Source organism: Ovis aries, chromosome 2 (genome assembly GCF_016772045.2).
Source record: "Ovis aries strain OAR_USU_Benz2616 breed Rambouillet chromosome 2, ARS-UI_Ramb_v3.0, whole genome shotgun sequence".
In the NCBI taxonomy this organism is placed as follows: Eukaryota; Metazoa; Chordata; class Mammalia; order Artiodactyla; family Bovidae; genus Ovis; species Ovis aries.
In genome coordinates this window covers 28,759,905-28,787,835 of record NC_056055.1, presented here as the reverse complement: position 1 = coordinate 28,787,835, position 27,931 = coordinate 28,759,905, and the positions used below count along the sequence as shown (strand labels likewise).

The following is a 27,931-nucleotide window of genomic DNA, read 5'->3' as shown; positions in this document are numbered from 1 at the left end:
CATCCTCCATGGAAAATATTCAAAGGACAAATTGAACTACCAAAAACATAATAAACTTAATTAAGTACTTTTGCTGTTAGTTGTAATAATGGTATGCATTTATTACCTTACAAAATAGGTTTATATATTGTAAGGTAGTGAATGTAAGTTATTGTTGGCTATGTAGATTTTCAGCTTAAGATAAGTCTACATCAGGATTTCTCTATAGTGGTAATTTTTTTTGCTTTTGCTTTTTTTGTTCAATTGGAGGATTATTGCTTTACAATATTGTATTGGCCTCCACCATATACATCAGCCTATAATGGTAAATTTGATTTGGGAATATCAGTGTGACCTGTTTTTGTTCTTGTGTGTGTGTGTTTAACAAAAATGCATATTTCTGGCAGTCCACTGAAAGGCCTTGAGACTAAAAATACTTTTGAAAGAAAGATGCCTGGTGCCCAGACTGGGGCCTCTGAACACTATTCCCCAGTGAGAGGAGCTAGGGCTTTTTCAAAGGAGGCTGGCATTGGCCTGTAGTGGGGAATGTAAAAGTGAGCCATCCAAGATCTATGGAGGCCTGTCCAAGGACTCGGGATCCAGCTCAAAGGGCTCCATCAGCTGAAGATGAGACAGTTAAGAACAGTAATTGCAACTGATGGAAACATTCTTAACATAGAAAGCCATAAGTTCATATTGAGTCTCCAGAGAAAGAAGGCCAGAAACAAAATAATAAAGCAAAAATATTGAGGCACCAACGTCTTTTTTTTTTCCTGAGACAGCCACTATTAAATTTTTAAAATCTTTTAGTCTTTTTCATCTGTGGTTAATGCATATGTATAATTTTTTATAATTTTATAAGGATAAGATTGGCATAACATTGTATTAGTTTCAAGTATATAACATAATGATTAGATGTGTGTGTGTATGTGTGTGTGTGTGTGTGTGTGTGTATGGTTGAAATGATCACCACCATAAGTTAATATGCATCACCTCACATAGTTACAAATTTGTAACCAACTTCTTACCATGATGGCAATTTAAAGGAAAGAACAGAGCATTTATCTTACCTTTCAGAGTAAGGAACTTACCCTTGCTGATAAGAAAATATTATTTACAGAGGAATGTGCTTAGTCACTCAGTCATGTCTGACTCTTTGCAACCCCATGGATTGCAAAGAGCCCATCAAGCTCCTTTGTCCATGGGATTCTCCCAGCAAGAATACTGGAGTGGGTTGCCATTCCCTTCTCCAGGTTATAGAGGAATTCCATTTAACAAATGTGGAAAGAATGACAAAAATAGAAATTCATCATTTTGTTACCCCTAAGGAAATAACAGATGCAAGCAAGAGTCATCATGAGTAAAAAAAAAAACCATTGGTTCAGTGGTGGAGGAGAAAGGTTATGATGGAGATATCACACCATTGCCACCTATATCCCACCAAAAGTGGGATATTTTATGCCTCCTGATGAAACACAATAAGAACTATATGGCACAACCTAGAAATTATCTTAGCCAAAAAAAATTATACTCTGAATATTTTAAAGCCCTCCCTGTCCCCACCACTTCCCCTATAAACTTGACTCTTTGTTTTATTTTTTAGAAGTTTGTGTTTGGAATTTTAGAGATAGGTAAAAGAATAAAGAATATAATCTTCAAAGACAGGACCACAGAGCTCAAGGATCTCTTACCCTCATTGGCTGCACTAAGAAAGTGTCCCAGGTTAATCTTGAGACATTCATACTTTTTAGGCAGTGGGGGATGACTCAGTCAGCAAACAGAACACACACAGAAAAATGTGTCCTCAGAAGTGAAGAAACTGAGTTTTAATAAATGTTTTCAGAATTTTGTTTTCAGAAAAATCTAGATAGAAGCAGGCAATTTTAATGTTTGCATACACTTAAGTTTTGTGCTCTACAGATCAATGTGTTTGAAATCACATATGGAGGTAGGAACAGCACCATAACCTGTGGCCTTGAAGTCTCGCTTGAAAGTGTCTCTAAGATTCTAGATATTATGTAATCATACTCTATTTTTTTTTAATTTACACAGAAGTTTTCAAACATAGAAAAGTAGGGAAAAAACTATAATGAATCCTTAGTACTTATTATCATCCAACTTCAACAATCATTAACAATTGCCAGTGTTGTTTGATGCAGCCTCTTGTCAGTTTTTCTTTAAATTCCAGACATTATGTCATGATCATTTAATCGTATTTTGTCACCCATGACAATTTAAATGGATACTTGAGAAAGTGAAAATTTACCGTATCTTGTTGTTGTTCAGTCTCAGGAAATGTAGTGCTTTCATTTCTTGTACCCCAGGTGGTATAGATTTTAATTCATTATGATCCAGAAACAGCTCTCGCAGAGAATGGTAAGCTCCATAGAAGGAGACTCGGTCTATGCCATCGTCCACAAGCTTATTAAATGACAGGTACAGGTATTCCAAGCCTGGTTCCATGTGACCAAACACATAGCCAGGGATGCGTTCGATCTGGTTCCCGATGAGTACAAGGTGCAGCAGCGACTTGGGTAGATAGGAGGGGACATGGTAGAGCTTGTTGTACGAGAGGTCTATCGATTCTAGATTTCTAGAAGAGAGTAAACAGTGTGGGTGCGTCAGGGCAGTGACTGTTAGCTCCAAGTTTTGACAAGCCAGTCAGGATGCTTGTCTGCTTTCGTGCCAGTGTTTAGTAATGATTCCCAGTAGAAGTGTGGCTATATGGTGGCTACCTGCAAGGTTAGTGCTCTTACCTGGATAACAGCTGCTTGAGTTCTTGTCTTATGGAGAAGCACCAGAGTTGAGAGAGAAGAAGCTCATATCCCAGAGGTAATGCTGAGACCCAAAGAGGGCCCACAAATATCTCTGAGGCATAACTTATACTGGAAATAAAGTCCAAAGTTCTAGCTGACATCAAAACCCTATCCCTACAATCATCTTTGGTTCTAGCAAGGAAATAGCAGTAAGAGGTTTGTGCATTCTTCTTCCACATTGATCTGATAACTTGGGATCTGGGACTTGGGATAAGAATGAGGGATCTAGAAAAAGTTAATAACCAATAAGAAGATCTGGGAAATGTGGTGAACTCCCTGGCCTTTTTCAGGAGCCTCACCTGCAGCTTCTGCCCACCGCATGAAGATTTTTCACTTGCTGAAGACTCAGTTGCCCTGCCACTGCCACATCCTGCTAAACCTAAAGGGCCCTCAAGGTCTCTTTTCATCTCTGTCCTGCTTCTGAAACATGCCTATCCCCACGATGCTACTCAAATCCCTCATTCCCTCACGACATGACTTCAGATCTGCTCTGATGGCACCTGCTGCCGGGGCCTGACCCTGCTTCCCTGTGTAGCTGATCATCTCCCTCCTGACAGGCAAGGCCTCGACACTTTGCACTTCCCTGAGAGCTACAGCCTGAGACCATTGATTCCTCTCAAGGAAAGTGGGCTCTGTTTTTTGCTTCCTCTATCAGGTCATGCATTCTTCAGTCTCTTTTGTAAGACTTGAGATAGAGAAATAGTATCAAGGAATGAAGACAGTGTGGTATGGAATCTAATGGTGAGGGAGGAGAAAAAAGGAGAAGGGCAGCTTCCTTCCTTACTGTATTGTTATTGTTGTCTCTAAGTCATCTCTGACTCTTTGTGACTCCATGGACAGCAGCACACCAGGCTTCCCTGTCCTTCACAATCTCCCAGAGTTGGCTCAAATTCATGTCCATTGAGTCAGTGTTGCCATCCAGTCATCTTATTCTCTGTTGTCCCCTTCTCCTCTTTCCTTCAGTCTTTCCAATGAGTGGGCTCTTCATGTCAGGTAGCCAAAGTATTAGAGCTTCAGCTTCAGCATCAGTCCTTCCAATGAATGTTCAGGGTTGATTTTCTTTAGGATTGACTGGTTTGATCTCCCTGCTGTACAAGCGACTCACAAAAGTCTTCTCTAGTACCATAATTTAAAGCATAAGTTCTTTGGAGCTCAGCCTTCTTTATGGTCCAGCTCTCACATCCCTACATGACTACTGGAAAAACCATAGCTTTGCCTATACAAATGTTGGTTGACAAAGTACTGTCTCTGCTTTTTAGTACGCTGTCTAGGTTTGTCATAACTTTCCTTCCAAAAAGTGTCTTTTAATTTTCTGGCTTCAGTCACAGTCTGCAGTAATTTTGGAGCCCAAGAAAATAAAATCTGTCATTGTTTCCACTTTTTACCCTTCTATTTGCCTTGAAGTGATGGGACTAGATGCCATGATCTTAGTTTTTCAGTTAGAGCTTTAAGCCAGCTTTTTCACTCTGCTCTTTCACCTTCATCAAGAGGCTCTTTAGTTCCTCTTCACTTTCTGCAACTAGAGTTATATCATCTGCATATCTGAGGTTGTTATTTCTCCCAGCAATCTTGATTCCAGCTTGTGATCCATCCAGCCTGGCTTTTCACATGATGTACTCTGCATATAAGTTAAATAAGCAGGATGACAGTATACAGCCTTGACGTACTCTTTCCCGATTTGGAACCAGTGCATTTTTTCATGTCCAGTTCTAACTGTTGCTCCTTGATCTGCATCCAGGTTTCTCAGGAGGCAGGTAAGGTGGTCTGGTATTCCCATCTCTTTAAGAATTTTTCACAGTTTGGTGTGATCCACATAGCCAAAGGCTTTAGTGTAGTCAATGAAGCAGAAGTAAATGGGGTTTTTGGAATTCCCTTGAGTTTTCTAAGATCCAACAGATGTTGGCAATTTGATCTCTGGTTACTCTTCCTTTTCTAAATCTAGTTTGTACATCTGGAAGTTCTCAGGTCACATACCGTTGAAGCCTAGCTTGAAGGATTTTGAGCATTACCTTGCTAGCATGTGAAATGAGCAAATTGTATGATAGTTTGAACATTCTTTGGTATTGGAATGAAAAACTGACCTTTTGCAGTCTTGAGGCCACTGCTGAGTTTTCCAAATTTGCTGGCATATTGAGTGCAGCACTTTAACAGCATTCTCTTTTAGAATTTGAAATAGCTCAGCTGGGATTCCATCACATCCACTAGCTTTGTTTGTAGTAATGCTTCCTAAGGCCCACTTGATATCACACTCCATGATATCTAGCTCCAGGTGAGTCACCACACCATCATGGTTATCTGAATTATTAAGACCTTTTTTGTACAGTTCTTTATATTCTTGGCATCTTCTAATCTCTTCTGCTTCTGTTAGGTCCTTGCCGTTTCTGTCATTTATTGTGCCCATCTTTGCTTCAAATGTTCCCTTGGTATCTCCAGTTTTCTTGAAGAGATAGCTAGTCTTTCCCATTCTGTTGTTTTCCTCAATTTTTTTGCTTTCCCATTCTGTTGTTTTCCTCTGTTTTTTTGCATTGTTCACTTCAGAAGGCTTTCCTATCTCTCCTTTCTATTCTCTGGAACTCTGCATTCAATTGGGTATATCTTTCCTTTTCTCCTTTGCCTTTTGCTTCTCTTCTCAGCCATTTGTAAGTCCTTTTCAGACAACCACTTTGCCTTCTTGCATTTCTTTTTGGGGGAATGGTTTTGGTCAACACCTCCTGTGCAGTGTTACAAACCTCTGTCCATAGTTCCTCAAGTACTCTGTCTATCAGATCTAATCCCTTGAATGTATTTGTCACCTCCACTGTATAATCATAAGGGATTTAATTTGCGTCATACCCAAATGGCCTAGTGGTTTTCCCTACTTTCTCCAATGTACGCCTAAATTTTGCAATAAGGAACTGATGATCTGAGCCATAGTCAGCTCCAGGTCTTGTTTTTGCTGACTATATAGAGCTTCTCCATCTTCAGCTACAAAGACTATAATCTTCTCTGCGGGTAGAGGATTATCAAACAGTTCATGACTGCCTGTGAGGTCAACAGACCAGCACAGTGATCAGACCTTGGGTCATGCTGCTTGGGCTTGGCACTTGTATATTGTAGGTTATCCATAGCAGCAGTGACCATAGCTATCCTAACATCAGTTATATCATGAACCATTTGAACTCTGCAAATAACCAAGTTTTTGGTAGGGGGAGGTTCACTAAGAATGCTGTCATCTTCCTCACTCACTCATTTTCATACCCTGTTTAGTAATGGCAAAGGAAAAGAATTCATCTATGAACATCAAATTGTAGCATGTACTTACTCTTGATTTATCCAGGCTAAAGGAGCAATTCTATTTTCTTCAATTTTATTATAACGTAATCCAATGACATTTATCTTTCTGGTATGATTAAAAGAAATTTCAGTTATTTCTTCAATTTGGTTATTTTCTAGGTATAATTCCTATAATTAAAAGAAAAGACTTATTTTTCTTCATATTACTTGATATGATAAATATATTCAATTTCACAGAATTAAAATATATTCAGTTTCACAGAATTAAAATCATATTATCAACTATTGTCATTAGTGTTAGTTAATGAGAGAGTCTTGCAGCTCTTCCAAATGAGTTAATTTTTTACGTTGTCAGATTTTCTAGCTAGCAAAATAAAGTGTACTGTCTGTCCTGGTTATGGAATTAAATGAATTTAATTATTTTTAACTATAAAATGATATGATATAGCATATCATGATAATTGCATAAAGCTTTCTAATTTACAAAACTTATTCACATAAATTATTTCATTTGGGCTTCAAAGACCTAGAAACTAGAAAATAGGTAGAAATTATCTCCATCTAGTAGTGAAAAAACTCAGGCCTGGAGAGATGGCAAGGTGTTTGCAAAGTTAAACAGCTGATACATGAGAGAAATTCATGCTGGCTGGCCCCAGCTTAGAGTCATCCTGTTTCCTGCCAGTCCATGCTGTCTGTAATTTTTTTAGGCTCACATTTTTTAGGTTTGTTTGTATTATAATTTCTTTAATTAAAAGTTCGTTAAGAGCCTTCATTTAACATCAAGGTGAAGTTAGAACTATTAGTAAGTTGTCAATAGCTAGCTGCCTTCAAGTTAAATTCATTTGACTTTGCAAGGAATTTGTCACTCAGAGATCTTGTTGGAATTCAGAAGTATGATTTGTGTATATATATTTGGAGTAATTCCTATTGTAGTAATTTCCTCTCTTTGTCATTTAATTTTGGTGTTGTTGGAAGTGTGTAAAGTAAATTTTAGTGTTCTGCTTCATACCTATTTAGGGGTGAACTATATTAGTGGCTCCTAAACTTGATTGTAGGTTAGAATCACTCGTCAGCTTTTTAAAGTATAAATTCCAACTTAAATTAACAGCACGCTCATTTATACATTGAAACTGCAGGTGTGAAGTGGTGCATTGAAAGTGTTCAGAGTGTATGTACATGCATGGACAACATGCATGTACATACTCCCAAGAAGCTAGTAAGAGGGTCTCTGGAAAGAGAAACCAGGGATGGGAGTGTCAGACATGGAATGGAGATACACTGCTCTTTTGTACTATTCAAGTGTTGTGTGTGTGCATTTTACTGTGTGCATGCATTATCTATTTAAAATTTTATTTTAAAAAAACCCAATAAATTGTTGACCCCATTCTCCAAAGGACCTGATTTAGCATGTCTGGTATAGGCCCCAACATCTGTATTTGTTTAGAATCCAAGTAATTCTGAGATAAAGCTAGGTTATGAGTGCAACCGCAATTTTTACAGTTTTGGTAACTTCTAAATGCCTGTCTTAATCTACAAATAGGAGGAAGAGGAAGCTTGGTGGCTGTGTAGCAGCCGTATCAGATTGAGATTGATGGTCCTCTTTTGGCTCACTGGGTTCACAGCCATATGAAGCTTCATCCTGCTGGCTGATTGTTTATGGGACAAATATAGAGCTCAGAGGAAGTAACCTAAGGGTCACCTGGATCTGCTAAACCTCAGTTCTTAATGTGGAAAGTCAGGGTGTACACTTAGCAGGGACGTCCCCACCAGAGTACCCCCATAGTTAAGTGTGTTCTGTGTTGTAGCAAGGGAGACCACACACTTGGGCCGCAGGAAATCCATCCAGAGGGGACGGACACAGGACAGTGTTAGTCAAAACTAGTAAGCTGTGAGAAGTGAGTGAGGAGTGGACTACTGGCACAGTTAGCAGCCTTCTTTGCAATTCTTATCCATCCTTACAGGGTCACTGCTAGCCCAGGTGGGCCTCTGAGTGGAACAGACTGGGATGAACATCACATTTCCAGTTTGAGATAGTTTAAACTACTTTGCAAATCAATGTGCTTTTTGCAAGTTGTACTTTCTGTTTGAACTTTCAGTTCATCTTCCCTATTCTCTCCCCAAGAGCTGTCAGTAAGACCAATTTTCACTTTACCAAGATTCTCTACTAGTAGTAATAATTCTGACTCATAATTTTGTATTGTTTGAAAACAGTGCTCAAATTTTATTTATAAATTTTATTTATAGCACCAGAACTACTCAGTTTAATATGCACCACGATAATCTTTTAAAATATATTGTTTGTTTTGTCATTGTGTGCTATATTTAAAATATAAAACATTATAAGGAAAATATTGGTACCTCAATAGAAGCAGGAAGACCTTGTGGTATAATTCTAAATTTATTTCTTCCCAGACGCAGGTAGGATAGGCTCTTCAAAGGTTTGAAAGCTAAGGAATTGACATTGGTTTCACTGAGATTGTTTCCTTCCAATTCTAAAGTGACCAATTGATTTAAGTCTATAAAAAAAAATTATTGTGATATTATGATTTAAAAACATGCAGTTTCTATAGGGTTTCAAAATTTCATGTGAGATGTTCATTTTATTTGGATGACTAATGTTATAGCTTCTTTCTTTGAATCCCTCCCATAGAGCCTTTTCCCAAGTACTCTTCACATTTGCACAACAAATGTTCAGTTCAGCCAGGACTCAGTGCTGAATGCATGGTCCAGAAGAGACAGGCCTGTCGAGAAATCACTGTTGTGTTGTATGTATGATGAAAGTTTGTAATCCTCATACAAAAGCCAAAAAACACCACCAAAAAGAAAGAAAGAAAATTATAGGCAAATATCACTGAAAAACATATGCAAAATAACTTTAACAAAATACTGGGAAACCAAATTCAATAATACATTAAAAGGATCATATACTGTAATCAAGTGGGACTTGTTTCAGAGATGCTAGAATGGCTTAATAGCCACAAATAAATCAGTGTGATACACCACATTAATAAATTGACAAATAAAAGTCATATGATCACCTCAATAGAGGCAAAAAAAACTTTTGACAAAATTCAATATCCATTTATGATAGAGACTCAACAAAGTGGGTACAGAGGGAACATCCCTCAACGTATATGACAAACCTACAGCCAATATCATACTCAACAGTGAAAAGCTCAAAGCATATCCTCTAAAATCAGGAATAAGACAAGGATGCTCAATCTTACTGCTTTTATTCAACATAATGCTGGAAGTCCCAGCCATAGCAAGCAGACAAGGAAAAGAAAGGAATCCAAGTTGGGAAGGAAGAAGTAAAATTGTCACTGTAGACAACATGATACCATATATATAAAAATTGTAAAGACTGCCTCCAAAAAACTATTACAACTAGTACGTGAATTCAGTAAAGATTCAGGATACAAAATTAATATACAGAAATCTGTCAAGCTTCTGTACACTGACAGTAAACTTTCAGAAAGAGAAATATTAAGAAGACAGCCCCATTTCCACATCAAAAAGAATAAAAACTTAGGAATAAATGTAAACAAGGAGGTAAAAGACCTGTACTCAGAAAACTATGAGGCACTGATGAAAAAAATGATTGAAGGCAACACAGACAAATGGAAAGATATGCCATGTGCATAAACGAGAAGAATTAATACTGTTAAAATTACTATACTGCCTAAAAAGACAGTCTACAGATTCAGTGCAATCCCTATCAAAATACCAATGGCATTTTTCACAAAACTAGAACAAATAAGTGTAATATTTGTATGGAAATGCAGAAGATCCCAAGTAGCCCAAACAATCTTAAGAAAGAAGAACAAAGCTGGATATATCACACTCCCTGGTTTCAGGCTATAGTACAAAGCTACAGTAATTGAAACAGTGTGGTACTACCACAAAAACAGACCCATAGACCAATGGAACAGAATAGAGAGCCCAGAGATAAACCCACACATTTATGGTCAATTAATCTTTGAGAAAGAGAGTTAAGAATGTACAGTGTGGAAAGGAATGTTTGTATAATGAACAGAAGTCAAAAGGAGGTGGGGGAACAGGACGCCACACAGAGGGCCAATGAAATATTTGCAAAGACAGATAGGTATGAAATGGTGGCATAACCAGGGAGGTCCGGGGAGTGTAATGCAATGGGTGGTTCCTTTTTTCAGGACACAGAGGGAGCACTCTTGCCTGGTAAACCCTCAGTCTTTGAACAAGGGAGTTACAGCAGTGAATTCCCATTGCAGTGTTCACTTCCTGGCAGAGTGAAGCCAGATGGACATTTTGAAAGAATGACTAAAAATTCCACACATTCAGATTGAGCTACCAAGAAAGGCCTTTATACAAACAAGTTTCTTTCTAAATTGTTTCTTCAGGTCTCTGGAATGGTATGACCAAATCAATTGGAAACTTAGAGGAGAATGGACAGCTCAGCAGTGATGATACCCAGAGGCATCTGAGTCAGACACTCAGGGTGTAACTTTGGAGTTTGTTCAGTGGCCAAAATTTTCAGAATAGCGGATGTTTTCATATTCAATTTGAGTCATGGATATTGTACTGATATGCTCTGTGCAACTTAGATCCTACTCTTAGGCATACAGAGAAGTAAGAAATAGTCTAAAGTGAAAACAAAAGACACTGCCATCACAAGTACCTCATAGGTTTTAGAACATGACAAGGAGAAGATGGCAGTGTAGACTTGAGGGGTACAGAGGTGTGAGTGGGGCTAGACTCTCAAGATAGCATAGGTAGAAATGGGAGGGTGAGGCACCCAGGTGAACACATGGAGGTATGAACCCACATGGTTGTGCTTAGGAGTAGGAAAGAGATCAGCTCTAGAGTGGCCCATCTGTAAGAGAGGATGAAGGTTGTGGAGAAGACAGAGGTAGGCTGGACAGGGCCTTCATGCACCAGAAAATAAGGTCTGACTTTCCTTCTGGGCCACGAGAAGCGTCTGAACAGGGAACAGCGTGACAAAATACTAATCTGCTGGTATTTAACATCAACTGAAGGGCAGAGAGGAAGTATGGAGGCCAAGTATTAAATTATGATATGTGATTCTATTTCTTTACATAACCAATTCCACAACTAAAGATACTGAGAATCCAGGCATATTTATCTAGAACATAGCTGAGGTTTTGGAATGGAGAATTTTTTTCAGAGAAAAATAGGTAATAGAAGTAGACTAGTGGTTATTACATGACCTCACAAGAGAGAGAAACACAATAATGCAAATTCATGATCTTATGCATTAATTTACAGTTATTCTGAGTGGATAGCCACACACCATCATTGCTAGAAATGACACCATGATCATGGATTTTGGTTTGTTGTCATCATTAATACAGATGGGAACATTTTTTAGCATGTCTTGTTTTCTTTTGCTCTCCCCCCCTTCTATCTTCACCTTCCCTTTTGATGTTGTTTAGTCACTAAGTCATGTCCAACTCTCTTGCGATTCCACGGACTGTAGCCCACCAGGCTCCTCTGTCCATAGGATTTCCCAAGAAAGAATACTAGAGTAGATTGCCATTTCCTTCTCGAGGGGATCTTCCCAACCCAAGAGTCAAAGCCATGTCCCCTACATTGGCAGGCAGATTCTTTACCACTGGGCTGCCAGGGAAGCCCCACCTTCCCTTTTAAGACCTTCCTTTCCTCTAGAATGGGTATGCAGGTCTCCCGGTGGATCCTGGATGGCCTCCTAGCACCTTGGCATAGCGTGTATAGCTCTCCGTTGTGTGGCTCCTTCTCATCTTTTCACATCATCTTTTGTCCTTCACTCCTTATCATAGCCTTGCATCTAAGATTTATGAAACTGAATGTTTTTCCCATAGCATCCTGATTGTTTTGTTTTTTACACTTTAACGTGTATTACTTTCCATGAATTGCTGTCTTTCCCACTTCCCTGGAACTACACATTAATATATAAAACCTGGAAAGGTCATGAGGGAGGTAACAGAAGTGATGCAGGCCACTGATAGTCAAGCCAGGGGCTTCCAGCCAGGAAAGCAGTGTTACAGCGCTGGCAGTGGCCTTTGTTTGGGGCTTGCCTTGCTCACTGCCAGCCAGCCTGACCATCCACAACAGTGGAACTCACAGGAGCTGAGAGCCGCAATGGCCCCAGCAGTTGAAAGAGAACTCAGTACCAAAGGCGCCAACACTGGAGCAGAACTAAGAAGCCAGTACCGAAGGACCAGCACTGGAGTGGGGCTAAGAATGCAGGCTAAACAGAAGAGGAGCCTTCAAGACACAAAGCCTGCAGAGGCTTCTCTGGGCAAGATGACAGTGCAGAGCCTCCTCACTGGCCACTGCAAAGAGGTGAGGCATATGAGGTACTCAGACTGTGGAGATGGGCAGGGGAGGCCAGGCCACCCTGGACCACAGTTAGCCCTCTGGGAATACGGAAACTTTTTCATGAGGGAGAGGTGCATGTGAGTGGAGAAGCAGTTACAGGAATGTGAGAGAGCACTTTCCAAACAAGGACTTACAGCATGCCGTTTTGATAGCTCTGCTAGAAATACCATCTCACATGTCGTTCACACGTAGCCCATTAGTACACTTGTCCTAAATTGTGTTCCTTTGGTCTGTTTCACCTAGCAGCTAGAAGTTGAACTTTCTTATGTCTTTTCCATATGGCAAAAGCCCTTCAAATTTGGTTGTTAATGATTTTCATGTGTACCCTGAAATCCATCTGGAAATAGAGTATTTCCATAACTCTGTCATCCTCAGATTTGGCAATTTTCGTTATTGTTTTTTTCCCATCACCAGAAGTGTTTTGTCCTTATGAATTTTTTTGAGGAGTAAATTCCCCATTTTAAAGGAATAAAGGTTGGGTGATCAACAATAACATCATAAGTATAGTTCAAATCAAATAAACAAAAAATGTTAAGCACTATACCTCTATACCTCAAGAGCTACACTAGACTGTTAGGAAGATAAAAAGAAAAATTAGACCATCTTTGTCTTAAAGAAGCATATAATCTAATCAGCAACATTAGCTAGAATTCTTGAAAAGGCAAATACTACCTTATTTATCTTGAGTTCATACTATATGACAACCTCAGTTATCCAGCTCAGTCCAGAAATAGTCTTAAGAGTAAATTCCAGTTGTATCAAATGTACAAAATGTGGGGCACCTTCACTTCAGCCCATCCATGGGAAATCCAGGCTGACATGGCAGCCACATACCCATGCACATCATTTGTCTTGCCTTGTGTGGCACATGTACCTCGATAACACACAAGTGCCAGAAGTGACAGAGCAACTCTCAGGGGAATAAGACTATTAAAGCCAAAGTGACTGCCATATATAGTGCATGTGCTAAAGTTTATGTTTACTTTGATTTTAGAATATCCCCTCAAAACCTCACATAGTATCCCCATTTACTTATATTTTATATATGATTCTCATGTGCCAAACCATGACATGTTAAAATAGCAAAATGTTTGGATGTAGTGGAATTGTGGATGGGATATATTGAGCATCTAAGGATGATAAAAGAGACCATTTAAACAAGCCATGGTATTATCACCATTAACACCATTGTGTTATCACCAATACCAAAAACTTTAGTACAAATACAGGATGAGAGCACATGGCTATTTGGGGAATGTTAGTATAACTCTTAGGATATTATGGATTTGTAGTTCAGTTATTGTATTATAAATGATGAAAACCTGAAATCATTGAAAGTTTATTTATAGAATACTTTTTAAAGGCAACAGGCAGTTTAAAATACATTTTTTAAAGTTTCACCAATCAATAGTTAAAATAAGTTTTATCAGCTTAAATGGTAACATGAACTAAAAAATTTTTATTAGCTATTCATTTAGCAATATTGCAAATAAAATTTCCATACAACTATAGAAGAAAGATTATAAGGACGCATGTCATAAGGTCAAATGTTAAGTACCTGATAAACTTTCTTCATCAATAACCTGCAGCTTGTTCTCATTGATTTTGAGTTCTTCTAATGTAGACGGTAGTTCTGAAGGAATCGTTACCAAATTGTTTCCATCCATATTTAAGCGCATTAAATTCTTTAGAAACTTAAATAAAGGCAAATCTCAAAATTACTTTTTTATTTTGTCACAGAAATGCAGTCATATATATTATTTTAATAGTCAGTTTGCAGTAGTTACTAAAGTGTCACAAACTTTCAGTTTATTCAGGCTTAGGCATAAATCCCCAATTTTCCCTTCCAGATAGATGTTGATCCTGTTAACAGCATTTATTCCCTGGTATTTTCAGCAAACCACATTTGGTGATTTTGTATCATACTCATCCATATTTTTACTGTGACTTTAGTAATCAAGAGAAAGTTCCTATCACCACTGGACCAGCCATATTTTCCTAGATCTTATGTTTTCACCTTCTCAGCAGTAGAGTCAAAATTTATTAAATCATGCAATAATCTGAATCTATCATCGATACTAAAAAGGTAGCAGTTTGAATCCTTTCAATGTGCTTGTAAACCTCAGTTTTCTATCTGTACTAAGCAGAAACAGTCATGAAATAGCACTAACTATTATGGAAATTTATCAAAATTAAATGCCACAAATATCACAAACTATTTCTATGTGGTACCCAAACTGTTTCGACAGTCTGGGGAGTGTATTTCCACATTTGTAGTTACATGTTTGTTGGCCAAACTAGCCCCCACTACCAAAGTTGCAGAGTGATTTACTTCAAAGTTGCTCAAAGTCAGTTTCAGCAGTTTGGAAATGAGGTAGAGAATCCCAAAACAAACAAACAAACAAAAAACAAGTTATTTCCTACAATGTCCTCTTTTTTGATCAAATAGAGAAAATGTACAAGTCCCAACTATTGTTCTATCAGAAGGACAACTAGCATGAAGCAGGACTCCAGGTCTTTCACATGAATGTGGACACCAAGTGTCTGGAACTCTCCCGTCTGCAGCCCAGAATGTAAATAAGAACCAGGACCTGAGCTTGTAAGAGGCCAGTGACTTATCCAAAGAGTGGAAGAAAACCATCCAAGGGGATAAAGTTTGACTTCCTGGCATGTAACATGTTTTACTTGGGCTTCTTTAACCACACACAATTTTGAGTATTTGTTTGCACATACAAATTCCTCCTTTCTTCTGCCTTTGTTTTTCGGAAAGTCCTTGATACTCTCTTTTCTCCCTTTTAGAAAAAAAATTTAGTTAAATCTGATTCTTTCCAAAGTTTACTCTATGCTTTTCTCTTTCCCTCTCTGCCCAACCTATCCCCAAGCTAATTTTCTTCTGAGCCTCTTTGTTCTTGCAGAACCCCACGTGCTGAAGTATTCTTTTCCAGATTTTGCAGATTGCACAAAATAAGGAAGCTTTGTTTTGCTGGCCTGAAAAAGTTAACAGTTTCTAAATAAGCTTTCCTTTTCCCCCAGAAATACCTCGCGTACTAAGAGACCATATTTCAACATGTTTTCAGGTACTTGGGAAGAAACTCTTCCATAAATTCTAAACGTTATTTTTGTCATTGATGCTACTGTGGGTGCGTTAAGGACAAAGCATAGAAAAAAACAGAAATTTGTAAAACAGCCAAGTATATTCAAGATACAACTTGGATACAGTTTAGGGATATCAGAGAAGAAACGTTCTTTGACAAAAACTCCTTTAAAACATTTTACTGGGACTTCTTTGATGGTGCAGTGAATAAGAATCCACTTGCCAGTACAGGGGATATAGGTTCAATCCTGGTCCAGGGAGATCCCACATGCTGCATGGCAACTAAGCCGATACAACCACTGAGCCTGTGTTCCAGAGCCCACAGCTGCTGAGCCCATTGCTGCAGCTGCTGCAGTTGGCATGCCTACAGCCTGAGCTCTGCAACAAGAGAAGCCAGCACACCACACAGAGTAGCCCCTGCTCACTGCAACTAGAGAAAAGCCTACATGCAGCAACAAAGACCCAATGTAACAACAAAAAAGAACATACATTTCTTTCCTTCTCCATCTCCACCCATTATCAGTGCAATTAATGAGAAAGCCATCCAAGTGGACTTTTAGAAATCATAGAACATATTTACCTTGAATGCTTTTGGACCTATGCCTGAAGAGGTGATGTTATTTTTGCTCAGATCAAGCCTTTCCAAATTCGGTAATCCATTAAATGCTTCATCCGGAATGGAGGTGATGGAATTGCCTAGGACACACAGCAATTATGTATTAGGCCTACGTGCCTGTAAATACATATATACATGTACATGCATAGATAGCAAAAGAGAAAGCTTTATCTGGAAGAAAACACAGTCCTTATAGCAAGGACAATGTTATATAATAAATGAGGATTTAGGAAAAAAAAAAAAGACTGAGACTAGACTATTACATACGGTCAAAATTTTCACTCTAAGGACCTGTCTTGCTCTAGTACATCATGTTTAGATGAAGCTGCTTAAAACAGCCAGAATGTGGTTTGCCAGACAATTCTGTTAGCAATATGCATTTTACAACAAAGATGTGTTATGGAAGGTACTATAGAAACTGAATTTTATAGTTCTTCATATTTTCCTATTGACACTTCTTAGACCCTGGACTAGAAATATTTTTTAATGAAATCTCGGGCAAGTAACTTACCTTCTCCAAGCATCAGTTTGCTCTAAATAAGAAGTTTGGGGAGATTATTTCTCAGATTGCTGCCAGATCTAATGTTAAAATTGTATGACTTCAATCTATAGAAGTACCTGCAATGCTTTAATTTATGGGGTTTTGTTTGACATTTAGTTAAGTATAGTAGTCAGTGACTTTAAACCCAGAGAATGAGCTTAACAGAAATGGTGGTGATTTAGTTGCTAAGTCATGTCCAACTCTTGTGACCCCATGGACTGTGACCTGCCAGGCCCTTCTGTCCATGGGATTCTCCAAGCAACAATACTAGAGTAGGTTGCCATTTTCCTTCTCCAGGGGATCTTCCCAACCCAGGAATCGAACCCATGTCTCCTGTGGCTCTTGCATTGCAGGTGAATTCTTTACCACTGAGCCAATAGGGAAACCCAAGAAATGGTGAGTACTATAAAAACCATGTGGTAGCTTTCTTATAAAACCAGGACAGTGTAACTGAGCACACATCATCTTTCATAAGATTTTCAAGCTTCACAGATTGTTTGTCTAATGGCAGAGCACACCTAGCAGGCAGGCTGCAGAAGGAGGGGGCATTGCTGAAAAAGGAAGCTCTCGGCATAAGAGTAATTCCTTAAGAGATCATATAAGCCTGGCATCAGGAAGGCCATAATACCTGAGGTGTCCTATTGTAGACTGGCTGTCCTGACTAAGGAGTCAGGCTGTGTCAGTTGAGTATTTATATGATCATTTATTATTTCTGTGGTAGTTTATTTCTGTTACTTCTCCCAAGACACATCTGAAACCCCACTCAGATTCTCTCAGCCCTCCATCTTAAGAGCCATCCCCAGCATGGGCCTTATTGCCAAGACTCATTCACTGTCCCAGTCTCCACACCAGCCAGCCTCACACACATATCTGTCCTGCCGGTCCTCTACTCAGAGCTCTTCTTGACCCTTTAAGAACATGAGCAAATGGTCTGGATCACGTCCTGCCTACCAAGTAGCTAAAACCAGGGGGAAAGCAACAGGAACGCTGTGTTATTGCTGGAAGGAGTCTCACAGCCATTTTAAGGAAGTCTGGCCATTTCTTATAAAGGTAAACCTGCTTTTACTGTATCGTTCAGCAATCCACTCCTGGGTATATACCCTAGGAAAAAGAAAACTTAAGTCCACACAAGCATCCATATATGGATCTTTATAGCAACTGTTGCATAATTGCCCCAAACTGGAAATAATCCAGATGTCCTTCACTTGGTACATGTGGTCCATCCAGACAATGGAATACCATTCAGAAGTGAGGAGGAGCAAGTTGTTGCTGATAAATGCAACAACCTGAATATCCCTCAGGAATTTTTAAGGTAAGTAAAAAAGTCCAACTGAAAAGGCTCCACACTGTATGCATTTCTGTGGCATCCTAGAAAAGCTACTCTAGAGACAGAAAACATCAGGGCTGGTGAAAGAAGGGACATGAGAGAATTTGGTGAGGTGATGAAAATGTTATACCTTGAATGTGTGACTGTATGACTGTATGCATTTGCCAAAACTTAAAGAATAACACGCTAACAGTTTTTTTACTGAATATAACTTATACTTCATAAAGCTGATTTTAGAAAAAAAGTCAACGGGACATCATGATTTGGAGGAATTTGCATTATACCTGATGGTGCTTTTCTGTAGTAAACACTTATCTCTTCTGCAAAGTTTTTATATATGAAGATTGTGAAATTAATCTGTTGGGGTCCATTTATATTATGAAATTAAAATATCACATTCATAGGGCAATGAGAGGTAACCACAGAATCAAACAGACATCCACATCTTACCTATGAGCTCCAGACTTGTTATCTCTGGTGCTGTTAGCGGTGGTATTTGTGTGAGGTCAGCGCTGATACAGGAGATGGTTTTGTAGGACAGAGAGCAACTGCTTGGCAGAGACGGTATGCCTCTAGGGGTAGCTGGGATTGGGAGTCGAGGGGGCATCCTGAACGTGTCTCCTCTGATGGTCTCATCCTCATCCTCATCTTCATCGTCTTCCTCATCTTCATTGTCTTCCTCATCTTCATCGTCTTCCTCATTCTCCCTTGCTGGGTTTCTGTGTTGATGGGCCTGCGTCCCCTCCTCTTCAGGCCTCTGCTCTTCCCCTTCTCTGCTCTGTCCCTCATTGGTAGGTCTCCCCCAGTCTCCAGGTCTAAAAGTCTTTTTCTTTTGCTCCCTATTTTCATCTTGTTTGACTTCTTCTTCATCCTCCTCAAACTGAAGTTCCTCTTTTCTCAGTGCTCGATTCATTTCCACCCAAGGAGGTGACTGTTGCTTATGAGGTAAATTGGTAGGTTCTCTTTGTTCTGAAGAATCACCAGAAAATTCAGTTCTATCATTTAATGCTGTACCACTGAGTAGCAAATAGGAGGCTACTGACCACAAGAGAACACAGCAAGGGCAAGTTGTGGTATTAATGAAAGGAAAAATCATAGTGAAAATTAGGTTAGTAAATATTATTCCCTCCAGGAATATGAGTGCAATTTAAACATGAAATGCATCTTGTAGTTTTTGCTTGAAAATTTTAGTAGAAATAAATAAACTTTCTTTGTGTTTTATAAGATGTTATAGGCAATTCTTGTTTGCTTTGTGAGCCTTATTTTACTAAGGTATCATGCTATCTGGTGAATAAAGAGGGAATAATATTACCATATGTTACAAAATGGTAAGCAGTCCTATTGTGATATTATAAAATAATCAGATGTAATACCTTTATAATAGATACTGTTCAGTTAATTGGGGTTAATAATGTAAGAATTTGTACACTGTCAGACATAAAAACATGAAGCAGGTGTATATTTTACTTGTTTATGATAATGAAACCAGCTTTTATTATATTTGTCTGGTTTTCTTTCAACTCCGTGTGCCTAAAAGTATCCTCTGAAATTCAGAATTATAGAAAATCCTCTTCTCTTTTCCTCCCACTCTGTACTTAAATCATTTTTACTGCTTGAGATCTGTGGAAGATGTCCTGTACTTAAATGATATTTTCTTAACCTAGACATACGCACAGAGTATTTTTAGTGTTTCATGATGATAATATAATATAGTAGAAAGTTTATCTACATTTGTATTTAACTGTTATTATCTTTGGCAGAGAGCAGGGAAGACTCGATACAGACCAGACCCTCTCAATGAAGAGTTTTTTTAGGGAAAAATAAGCTCAGTACATAGATTTTCTTTCATCAAAATATAAAAATTTACTTAATCATTTCCATGATTTTATTTAATACCATACGTAAATCACCCCAAAAAAGAACTCAAAATATAATTATCTGAAATAATTACTTGAAGTTTCAATTCAGTATATATTATAAAGTCTGTGAGTTATTTTTTTCACATCTCTTGACAAACATGCAAAAGGAGAATAGGAAAAAATTAGCAAAAGGAAACTAAAGCTATCATATTGAAACATTTAAAATCTTTCCTGTGTATCCAAGTTTATTTTTCCAAAATAACCACAGTATTTCAAGAATAATAGTTCAAGTCCTTTGAAAAATATCTGAGAATTTCTGGATCTTGCTTTTATAAACCTTGTGTTTCATCTCCCAAGGTGCCAGTTTCATTAAACACTTTTATTTTCTAACACCTTTTTTAAAGTTATATTATCTTAGTAAAACAATTGGTGCTTAGTCACTCCACTGCATCCGACTCTTTGCAGCCCTTTGGACTGTAGCACACCAGGCTCCTCTGTCCATGGGATTTTCCAGGCGAGCGTACTGGAGTGGGTTGCCATTTCCTCCTCCAGGGGAATCTTCCCAACCCAGGGATCAAACCTGCATCTCCAATGTCTCCTGCATTGCAGGCGGATTCTTTACCCAATGAGCCATCAGAGACTCTCAAAGCAGTTGGTATTCTACACAAAATACAGTTCCTAAATGTCCTGAAGTTCTTCTTGGAAGGAGACTTCCGTGGATAGCTACCCTGTGATCATCCTGTGTGTGTGGAAACAGTCTACCTTAATCATAGGCAACAGAAAACATCCCTATTCCCTATCCCTTCCCATCAAATTATCTAACACACATTTATTTCATAAGCTACTGACCAGGCTTTTCTTGAAGGAATCCTGAGCCTCCCTCTTGAGAGTCCTCTATCCTATCAGTCTCATAGGATAAGGGACAGTGAGCTGCCAACAAAACCTCATAGCATAATCTTTCTCTGCACAGCAGTACCACAAAAGAAATCCACTGCTCTTGGGCCATGGCCTTTATTTCCCAAGTATTACCTGAGCAGTCATAACTGCACATAGACTGAGAGAATTGGGCTTTATCCTCTCTAGATGATAAAGCCCTTTCTTTATCATCCCCCCTTTCTTCACCTTGAGTTCTCTGTTTGGATTGATAACTGTAAGTGCATTGAGTTGAATTGAGACAACGCATATAAGGAACTAAACAGAGCTCTTCACACCTACTAAGAATGTGGGAGCTGTTTACTGTGTAAATTCTGTCACTCCATCTATAATGCTGAGAGTCAAATGTGGAATGTGATCTGGGCTAAGTTCAAATTGAGCTAAAACTCTAAAACCACTGTCTTTTATTTCTCTCCTCTGATATAATCTCCCAAGTAATTTCCTTGTTTATCATCACTGTACCAATATTTAAGTACCCTGCTGACTGGTTTATCATAATTTAAAATTTAAGATAAGACTTTTGTGGTGGTCCAGTGGCTAAGACTGCACTCCCAGTGCAAGGGTCCCAGGTTTGATCCCTGGTCAGGGAATTAGATCCCACACACTGCAACTAAGAGTTTGCATGCCATGACTAAAAAAGATCCCTCATTGCAGGAACAAAGACTAAAGAACCCACCTGCTGCACCTAAGACCTGGCGCAGCCAAATAAACAAGTACTTTTTTTAAAAAAGAAATATCCTTTAAAAAAATAAAATTTAAGGTAGTAATGAAATAAAAGCAAATGAAAGTTAAAGACTAAGTCACATGTGATATTTTGTTTGGGCTAAATATTTGTACCAGTATCAGAGCAGACAGGGCAGCATTCTCCTTCAGGTATAATTGTTTGGGGGCACATCTGAGGGTGGCACTTGGTCTCATCACAAAGGACTTTTCCATTCAAGCAGAGACAGGTAGTACAGGGCTCCGGAGACCACACAGCTTTGTTATACATGATCATCCCATTTGCCAAACAGTGTCCTTTCTTTCCTAGAAGAGAACAGTAACATTTAAATTCCTTGTCTGATCACTAGCACCTTTGAATGGAAGTGAGCCCAATGTGAAGCCCAGAGTGATAGAGCCATACAAGAATAACATTATATGTTCATTCATACATAGGGTAAAAGTATCTTACACATGTAACCCCTTGAAGTGCTTTTCACATGTACTCTCAAGCCCTCTTACTTCTCTGAGTGAACCTGAGTGGACCTCCTCATGGTAACTTGACTCTAAATTGTACTTTCCATCCTGCATCTGTCAGGATGGCTGAGCTATATAATGGCGACAAATAACCCTCAAATCTCAGTTATTTCTTGTTCATGCTGGATATCCAATGTAGATATTGTTTGTCAAGACAAACGATAGGCTTCATCTCCAAGCAGGCTACCCTGATGGCCACAGCAGTGGGAATGTGAGATTGCAAATAACACACAAGCTCTAAAAGTATCTAATTACATTGAACCAAGGCAAATTATATGGCTACATCTAACTTCAGAAGAGAAAAAGCAGTATAGTTCCATCACATGCCAGACAGCGGAGAACCAGAGCAGCACTAATGATGAGCCAGCCCACACTGTACCCTTCCCAGTGTGCAGATGGAGAGGTGAAGTTAGGCTATATGCTTGTGGTGCTTCTGGCATTGAAGTCTCAATGATACATTGCAGCTATCTCTGTTTTAAGAATTGTTGTGTTGTTGAAATACAGTTCTAATACCCTTTTAAAGTGCACAGTACGGTGGGTTTTAGTATCTTATTCTCTCTTCATACATGGATAAGTGTGTCAACTAAGCAGGCCATTAGACAGCCAATTTGAATATTAGAGGTGGTGTTTTCCTTCTAATCCTAATGTTAGTCCTGATAACTCTTCTCCATTTGATGAGCCACTGTCCCCTCAAGTGAGAGCTCACATCTCTCTCCTCTCCCACACCACTGTGTTAGCCCTATTCATCTCTAGGTTTATATCCAAGGGAACAGGGATTCAGATAGAAACTTGTACACAAATATTCATAGCTGTCCTATTCACAGTAGCCAAACGGTGGAAACAGCACAGTTATCCATCAGTGGATGACAGGATAAACAAAACATGGTGTTTCTCTGCAGTGAAATATTATTCGGCCATAAAAAAGAATGAAGTACATACTACATGAGTGAACCTTGAAAACGCTAGGCCAAGTGAAAGCAGTCAGACATAAAAGGCCATGTATTATAGGATTCCTTTCATATTAAATATATAGAATAGACAGATTCATAGAGACAGAAAGATTAGTGATTGCCAGGGACTTGCTGGGGAGGGGTGGGTAGGAGAAAATGGGGAGTACGTGCTTTATATGTGTGCAGTTCTCTTTCAGGGTGAAGAAAATGTTCAGGAACTAGGTAGTGGTGATGGTTGTACAATATTGTGAATATACTAAATGTCACTGAATTGTACACTATATAATGGTTAAATGGTAAGTTTTATGTTATGTGTATTTTATCACAGTTTTTTAAAAGTCTGTTTTCCAGACTACTGAAAAACATTTTAGGACAATTTAGAAATGTTTAGTATACATTGTCTATACTTTATACACATCACCCTATATTGTATATTTTTAAAACAGATCTGAGATCACATTATCCATACTGCTTTTCAATCTTTTTCTTTTCTGTTATTATAGCTTAGATATCTTCCACATAATTAAAGAAATTGACTTCATCATTCTTTAAGAGTTATGGGTACACTATAATTATCATTTTAGATTCCCTGCCTTGAGGCTCTTTCTTCTCTCCAATCATGTTGTAAATATGACCTAAATTGTCTATTTTCATCATAATTGTATGTTATTTCTCTTAGCTTCATGGAAATAACATCATTAAAAGTATTTGGTTCTCTTGAGACAAATATGAAGTATTGGTCACAGAACATTATGTGGTAATATTTTCTTTTGTCTTCTGAGACTTTTATGTAATGATAACATACGTATAATATAATTACTTTTTCCTTCCAAACTTGGGAAAATGCAGACCATTACATATTAGTGTTTAAAATGCCTAGTTGAAATCTTTGGAAGAATTTCCAATCTTTGCAAACTTTAAAAATTCAGGAAAAACATTCTGTAATTTGATCTATGTAAAATAAATTCAATGGCTTAACTTCATATTTGGTTGAAAATATTTAATAGCCATGAGTTCATAGACTCATCTGAATCATGTATTTCTATATCCTAGATAACCTATCGTGATAAATGACACATGTATTACTATAATAGGATTGAAGTGAAGTGAAGTAACTCAGTCGTGTCCGACTCTTTGCAACCCCATGGACTGTAGTCTACCATACTCCTCCGCCCATGGGATTTTCCAGGCAAGGGTATTGGAGTGGGTTGCCATTTCCTTCTCCAGAGGATCGTCCCGACCCAGGAATTGAACCCAGGTCTCCCACACTGTAGGCAGATGCTTTACCATCTGAGCCACCAAGGAAGTACAACTATTTAAAATACATGGCATAGTAAACAGACTGGAAATAATAAACCAAATAGTAAGTATGGTTTTATAAATATAGTTGTGGAATAAGCAATGTTTTTCTTTTTTCCGATAATTTTATAAGTATATTCTATAAATGATTTTTTAATTACTTCAAAATTTATCTTTATAGATTAAATTAAAAGATAATAACTTTAGTTTTTAAAAATTTTCTTCATGGAGGTTCTCTGTCTCTTCTTCTCTCCTACTATTTTCTTACCTGGTAACACATTATAGCTTGATTCTACTCCAGGAACACTTAAAAAAGATTCAAATTTTTCCTCAATACTGTAATCCAAGTTAATTATGGGAAGTTTTGCTGCAGGTGTAACTGTCTTCATCTGTTGAATTCCAAGCTGTCTAACAGATCTGTGGGTGGGCAAGGAACTTTTTCTCAGTCTTCTATAATACGTCTTCCTTCTTTGCCTCCTAGAAGTTTCTTCATTTTGTCCAAAGTCAGTTTGAAAAATGAGAAGCAGAAGAAAACAATACAAGCTTGAAAACTTCATGCTTTCTTTTTCACCATTTGATTCCTAGGATGAAAATGAAACAGGATTTTGGAGTTAGTGACTAAATTTTTTACCTCTGAAAGTTGGCTTATAATTGCCTATATCCCTCAGCAGCAAGTCTTAGAGAAATAAAACATAGATATATGGGCTCAATGCTATACTATTACTGCCAAGTCAGAATTTAGAATTTTTCTGTCAGAATCAAAGGTTTTTGTTTTTGTTTGGCTGCACTGGATCCTCGCTGCTGCGTGGAGGCTTTCTCTAGTTGCAGTTGCAGTCGTGTAATGAGTCGCCCAGGCTTATCATTGTGTTGGCTTCTCTTGTTGCGAAGCACAGGCTCTAGGTGCTCAAGCTTCAGTAGTTCCAACACACGGGCTCAGTAGTTGTGGTGTGCAGGCTCTAGGGAAGTTGTGGCTCGTGGGCTCTAGAGTGCCAGCCCAGCAGTTGTGGGATGCCGGGTTAGTTGCTCCTTGGCATGTGGACTCTGGTCCAGGGATCTAACCCATGTCCCCTGTATTGGCAGGCAAATTCTTACCCACCGTACCACTGTGGAAGTCCAAAGAAATTTTAGTATTTTATCTTTATCTTTATAGACCAGGCATGAGCAAACTTCTGTCTATAAAGAACCAGATAGTAAATATTTTAGGTTTTACAGGCCATGGATTCTTTGTCATAACTACTCCACTCAACTCTTGTAATATGGGAGTAGACAATATGTACGCAAGTGGGTGTGGCTGTGTTCCTATAGAACTCTATTTACAAAAACAGGCCGTAGGTCAGACTTAGCCCCTAGGCAGTAATTTGGCAGCCCCTTTCTGGACCACTGTGTTGTAGGTTTCCAGAGGTTACTTGGGAGATTTCTCTCCACCTGTCTGCCAAGTCATTCTGTGACTAACATCATCCACAACTTATTTTCCCAGCTCTTCTATTCTCTAGTGTTATAATTTTCTTTGTTGGGAAGGAAGCAGCATAATTTCATCATATAAGAATAACAGCAAACTAATACCAGTTATAAAGAGGTAAGAGAGACAAAGTAACTTTTAATCAACTGGTCTTAAGAGCAGCACAGGCATGATAAAGCTGAAAAACATGTTTGAGAAATGCACACTTTTTCAGACCATAACCATGGAGTAGCACAAAACAGAAATCTCTTAGAGGGGGAAAATCCAAATTAATCTCCTGCACGCTGCCTAGAGGGAGTTCCTTCCCAAGCTGAAGCCAAAGGTGAAGACCCAAGCAGAGCCTCACAATCTCCCAGAGCTGAAGAAACAAAACCTGGGGCCCCAGAGAGGCAAGAATTTGCAGAGCAGAGTACAGAGAGGTGAGAGCAGCCCTGAGAAAGCCTTCCAAAGATGCCAATTCTTCAACTGAGTACTGATTAACACATTTGTTTGAGTAGACTACTCAACACTGAAGAAAGAACTACCACGAATGACAAAAAAAAAAATTCTTTGGGCTAGAAAAGACCAGGCAGACTCTGTGTGTCCACCAGTCATAGTGGAGAACCTGTACTGCAAAGGGCATCAGGCAGAATGCTCAGAAGGGCATTGGTACATCAAAGAAAACGGTTTACTCTGGGCTAATGGCTGATCTGATCACATTTAACAGAACTGAACAGCAAGCCTTCTGGAAAGGATCAAACTATATGCAACAACTTAACCATGTCCCAGAGCACCCAGCAAGGATTGGGAAAGTCAGCAAAAATTTACCAGGCACAAAACAGGAATTGTTGACCCATAATGATGAGGAAAATCAATCTATTGAAACACATCCATAGCACAGCTGACATAATTATTAAATAGGTCATTAAAAGATATAGAAACTTTAATTTCAAAGTTGTTAAAACTATAATTTGTATGTTCAGGAGGGTAGAGGAAAGATATTTAAAGAAATCCAAATGAACTTATAAAGATATAAAATACAATGTGAGAGAATAAACTATACTGCAAGAGATGAATAGGACATTAGACACCATAGGAAAAAATTAGTAAAGTGGAAAATATAGTCATAGAAATTACATAAAATGAAACAGACACACACACAAGACCAGTAAAAAACATGAACGGAATATCATCAAATTGTTGGGCAACTTTAAGCAGATCAGTTTACATCCAGTTCCAGCCCCCGAAGGACTGTGTTTGAAGAAATAAAGCCTGGTCTTTTCCCAAATGTGAAGAAAATTATAAAGCCACATATCCAATATCAATAAACCCCCAAAATAAGAAATATGAAGAAAATTATGTCAAATAATCTTCATAATCAAATTGCTTTTATACCAGTAATAAGAATATCTTAAAAGTAACCAGAGGAAAAAAAATAAGAATAGGATAAAAGACTTCTCATTCAAAACAGTACAGGCCAGAAGACAATGGAGCAATAGCTTTTAGGTATTGGGGGAAAAATAAATAGACTTAGAGTTCTTTTTTTTTTTTTTTAAGATTTTTTTTTTAATGTGGACCATTTTTAAAGTCATCATTGAATTTATTACAATATTGTTTCTCTTTTATGTTTTGATTTTTTAGTCAAGAGGCATGTAGGCTCTTAGCTCCCTGACCACTGAGCCAGCACCCCTTACATTGAAAGGCAAACTCTTAACCACTGGACTGCCAGGGAAGTCCCTACTTAGAGCTGTATACTCAGTGAAAATGTCTTTCAGAAGCACAGGCAAAATAAAGACTTTTTCAGACATAGAAAAGCTGAAGGAATTAGCATTTCACCAGCAGAAATGCACTATAAAAAATGCTAACATATAAGGAAAATTATATTAGATGGAATTATGGAGCTACACAAAGGAATGAAGCCACAGGAAATGACATACAAATGGATAAGTACTCTTTTACTTTTAAATCTCTTTTAAAAATTATTGTTTAATACAGTCATCTGTTTAAAAGTTGTGTTAATATAATACCATTTTGGGGATTTCTATCTTAAGGAAAGTAAAATGTATGACAACAGAAGCAGAAAGGAGAAAGTGTAAATATACTGTTGTAATGTACTTATAAGTAAAGTGGAATGTCATTTGAAGGTAAACTGTAATAAGTTAAAGATACATATTATATGCCCTATAGCTTAGAGGGTAAAGCATCTGCCTGCA

The 27,931-nt window shown here is 38.3% G+C and overlaps 2 protein-coding genes across 3 annotated transcripts in view; one reads left to right on the top strand and one right to left on the bottom strand.

The window, feature by feature from the left end:
- CENPP (centromere protein P) overlaps positions 1-27,931 on the top strand; it is a 239,547-nt gene that overhangs the window by 165,331 nt on the left and 46,285 nt on the right. The window lies entirely within an intron of this gene.
- Positions 1-27,931, bottom strand: part of ECM2 (extracellular matrix protein 2) — a 40,469-nt gene that overhangs the window by 5,791 nt on the left and 6,747 nt on the right. Inside the window, exons 2-9 of one of the 2 annotated variants that reach the window (XM_012116111.4) lie at positions 24,549-24,861; positions 21,633-21,821; positions 18,454-19,038; positions 16,100-16,215; positions 13,984-14,119; positions 8,427-8,584; positions 6,097-6,236; positions 2,246-2,572 (exon numbers count right to left, since the gene is read on the bottom strand). In XM_012116111.4, coding sequence (XP_011971501.1) covers positions 2,246-2,572; positions 6,097-6,236; positions 8,427-8,584; positions 13,984-14,119; positions 16,100-16,215; positions 18,454-19,038; positions 21,633-21,821; positions 24,549-24,837 — 1,940 coding nt within the window. In that variant the 5' untranslated portion in view covers positions 24,838-24,861. The remainder of the gene's footprint in view (positions 1-2,245; positions 2,573-6,096; positions 6,237-8,426; positions 8,585-13,983; positions 14,120-16,099; positions 16,216-18,453; positions 19,039-21,632; positions 21,822-24,548; positions 24,862-27,931) is intronic. The other variant, XM_004004074.5, reaches the window with a different exon arrangement.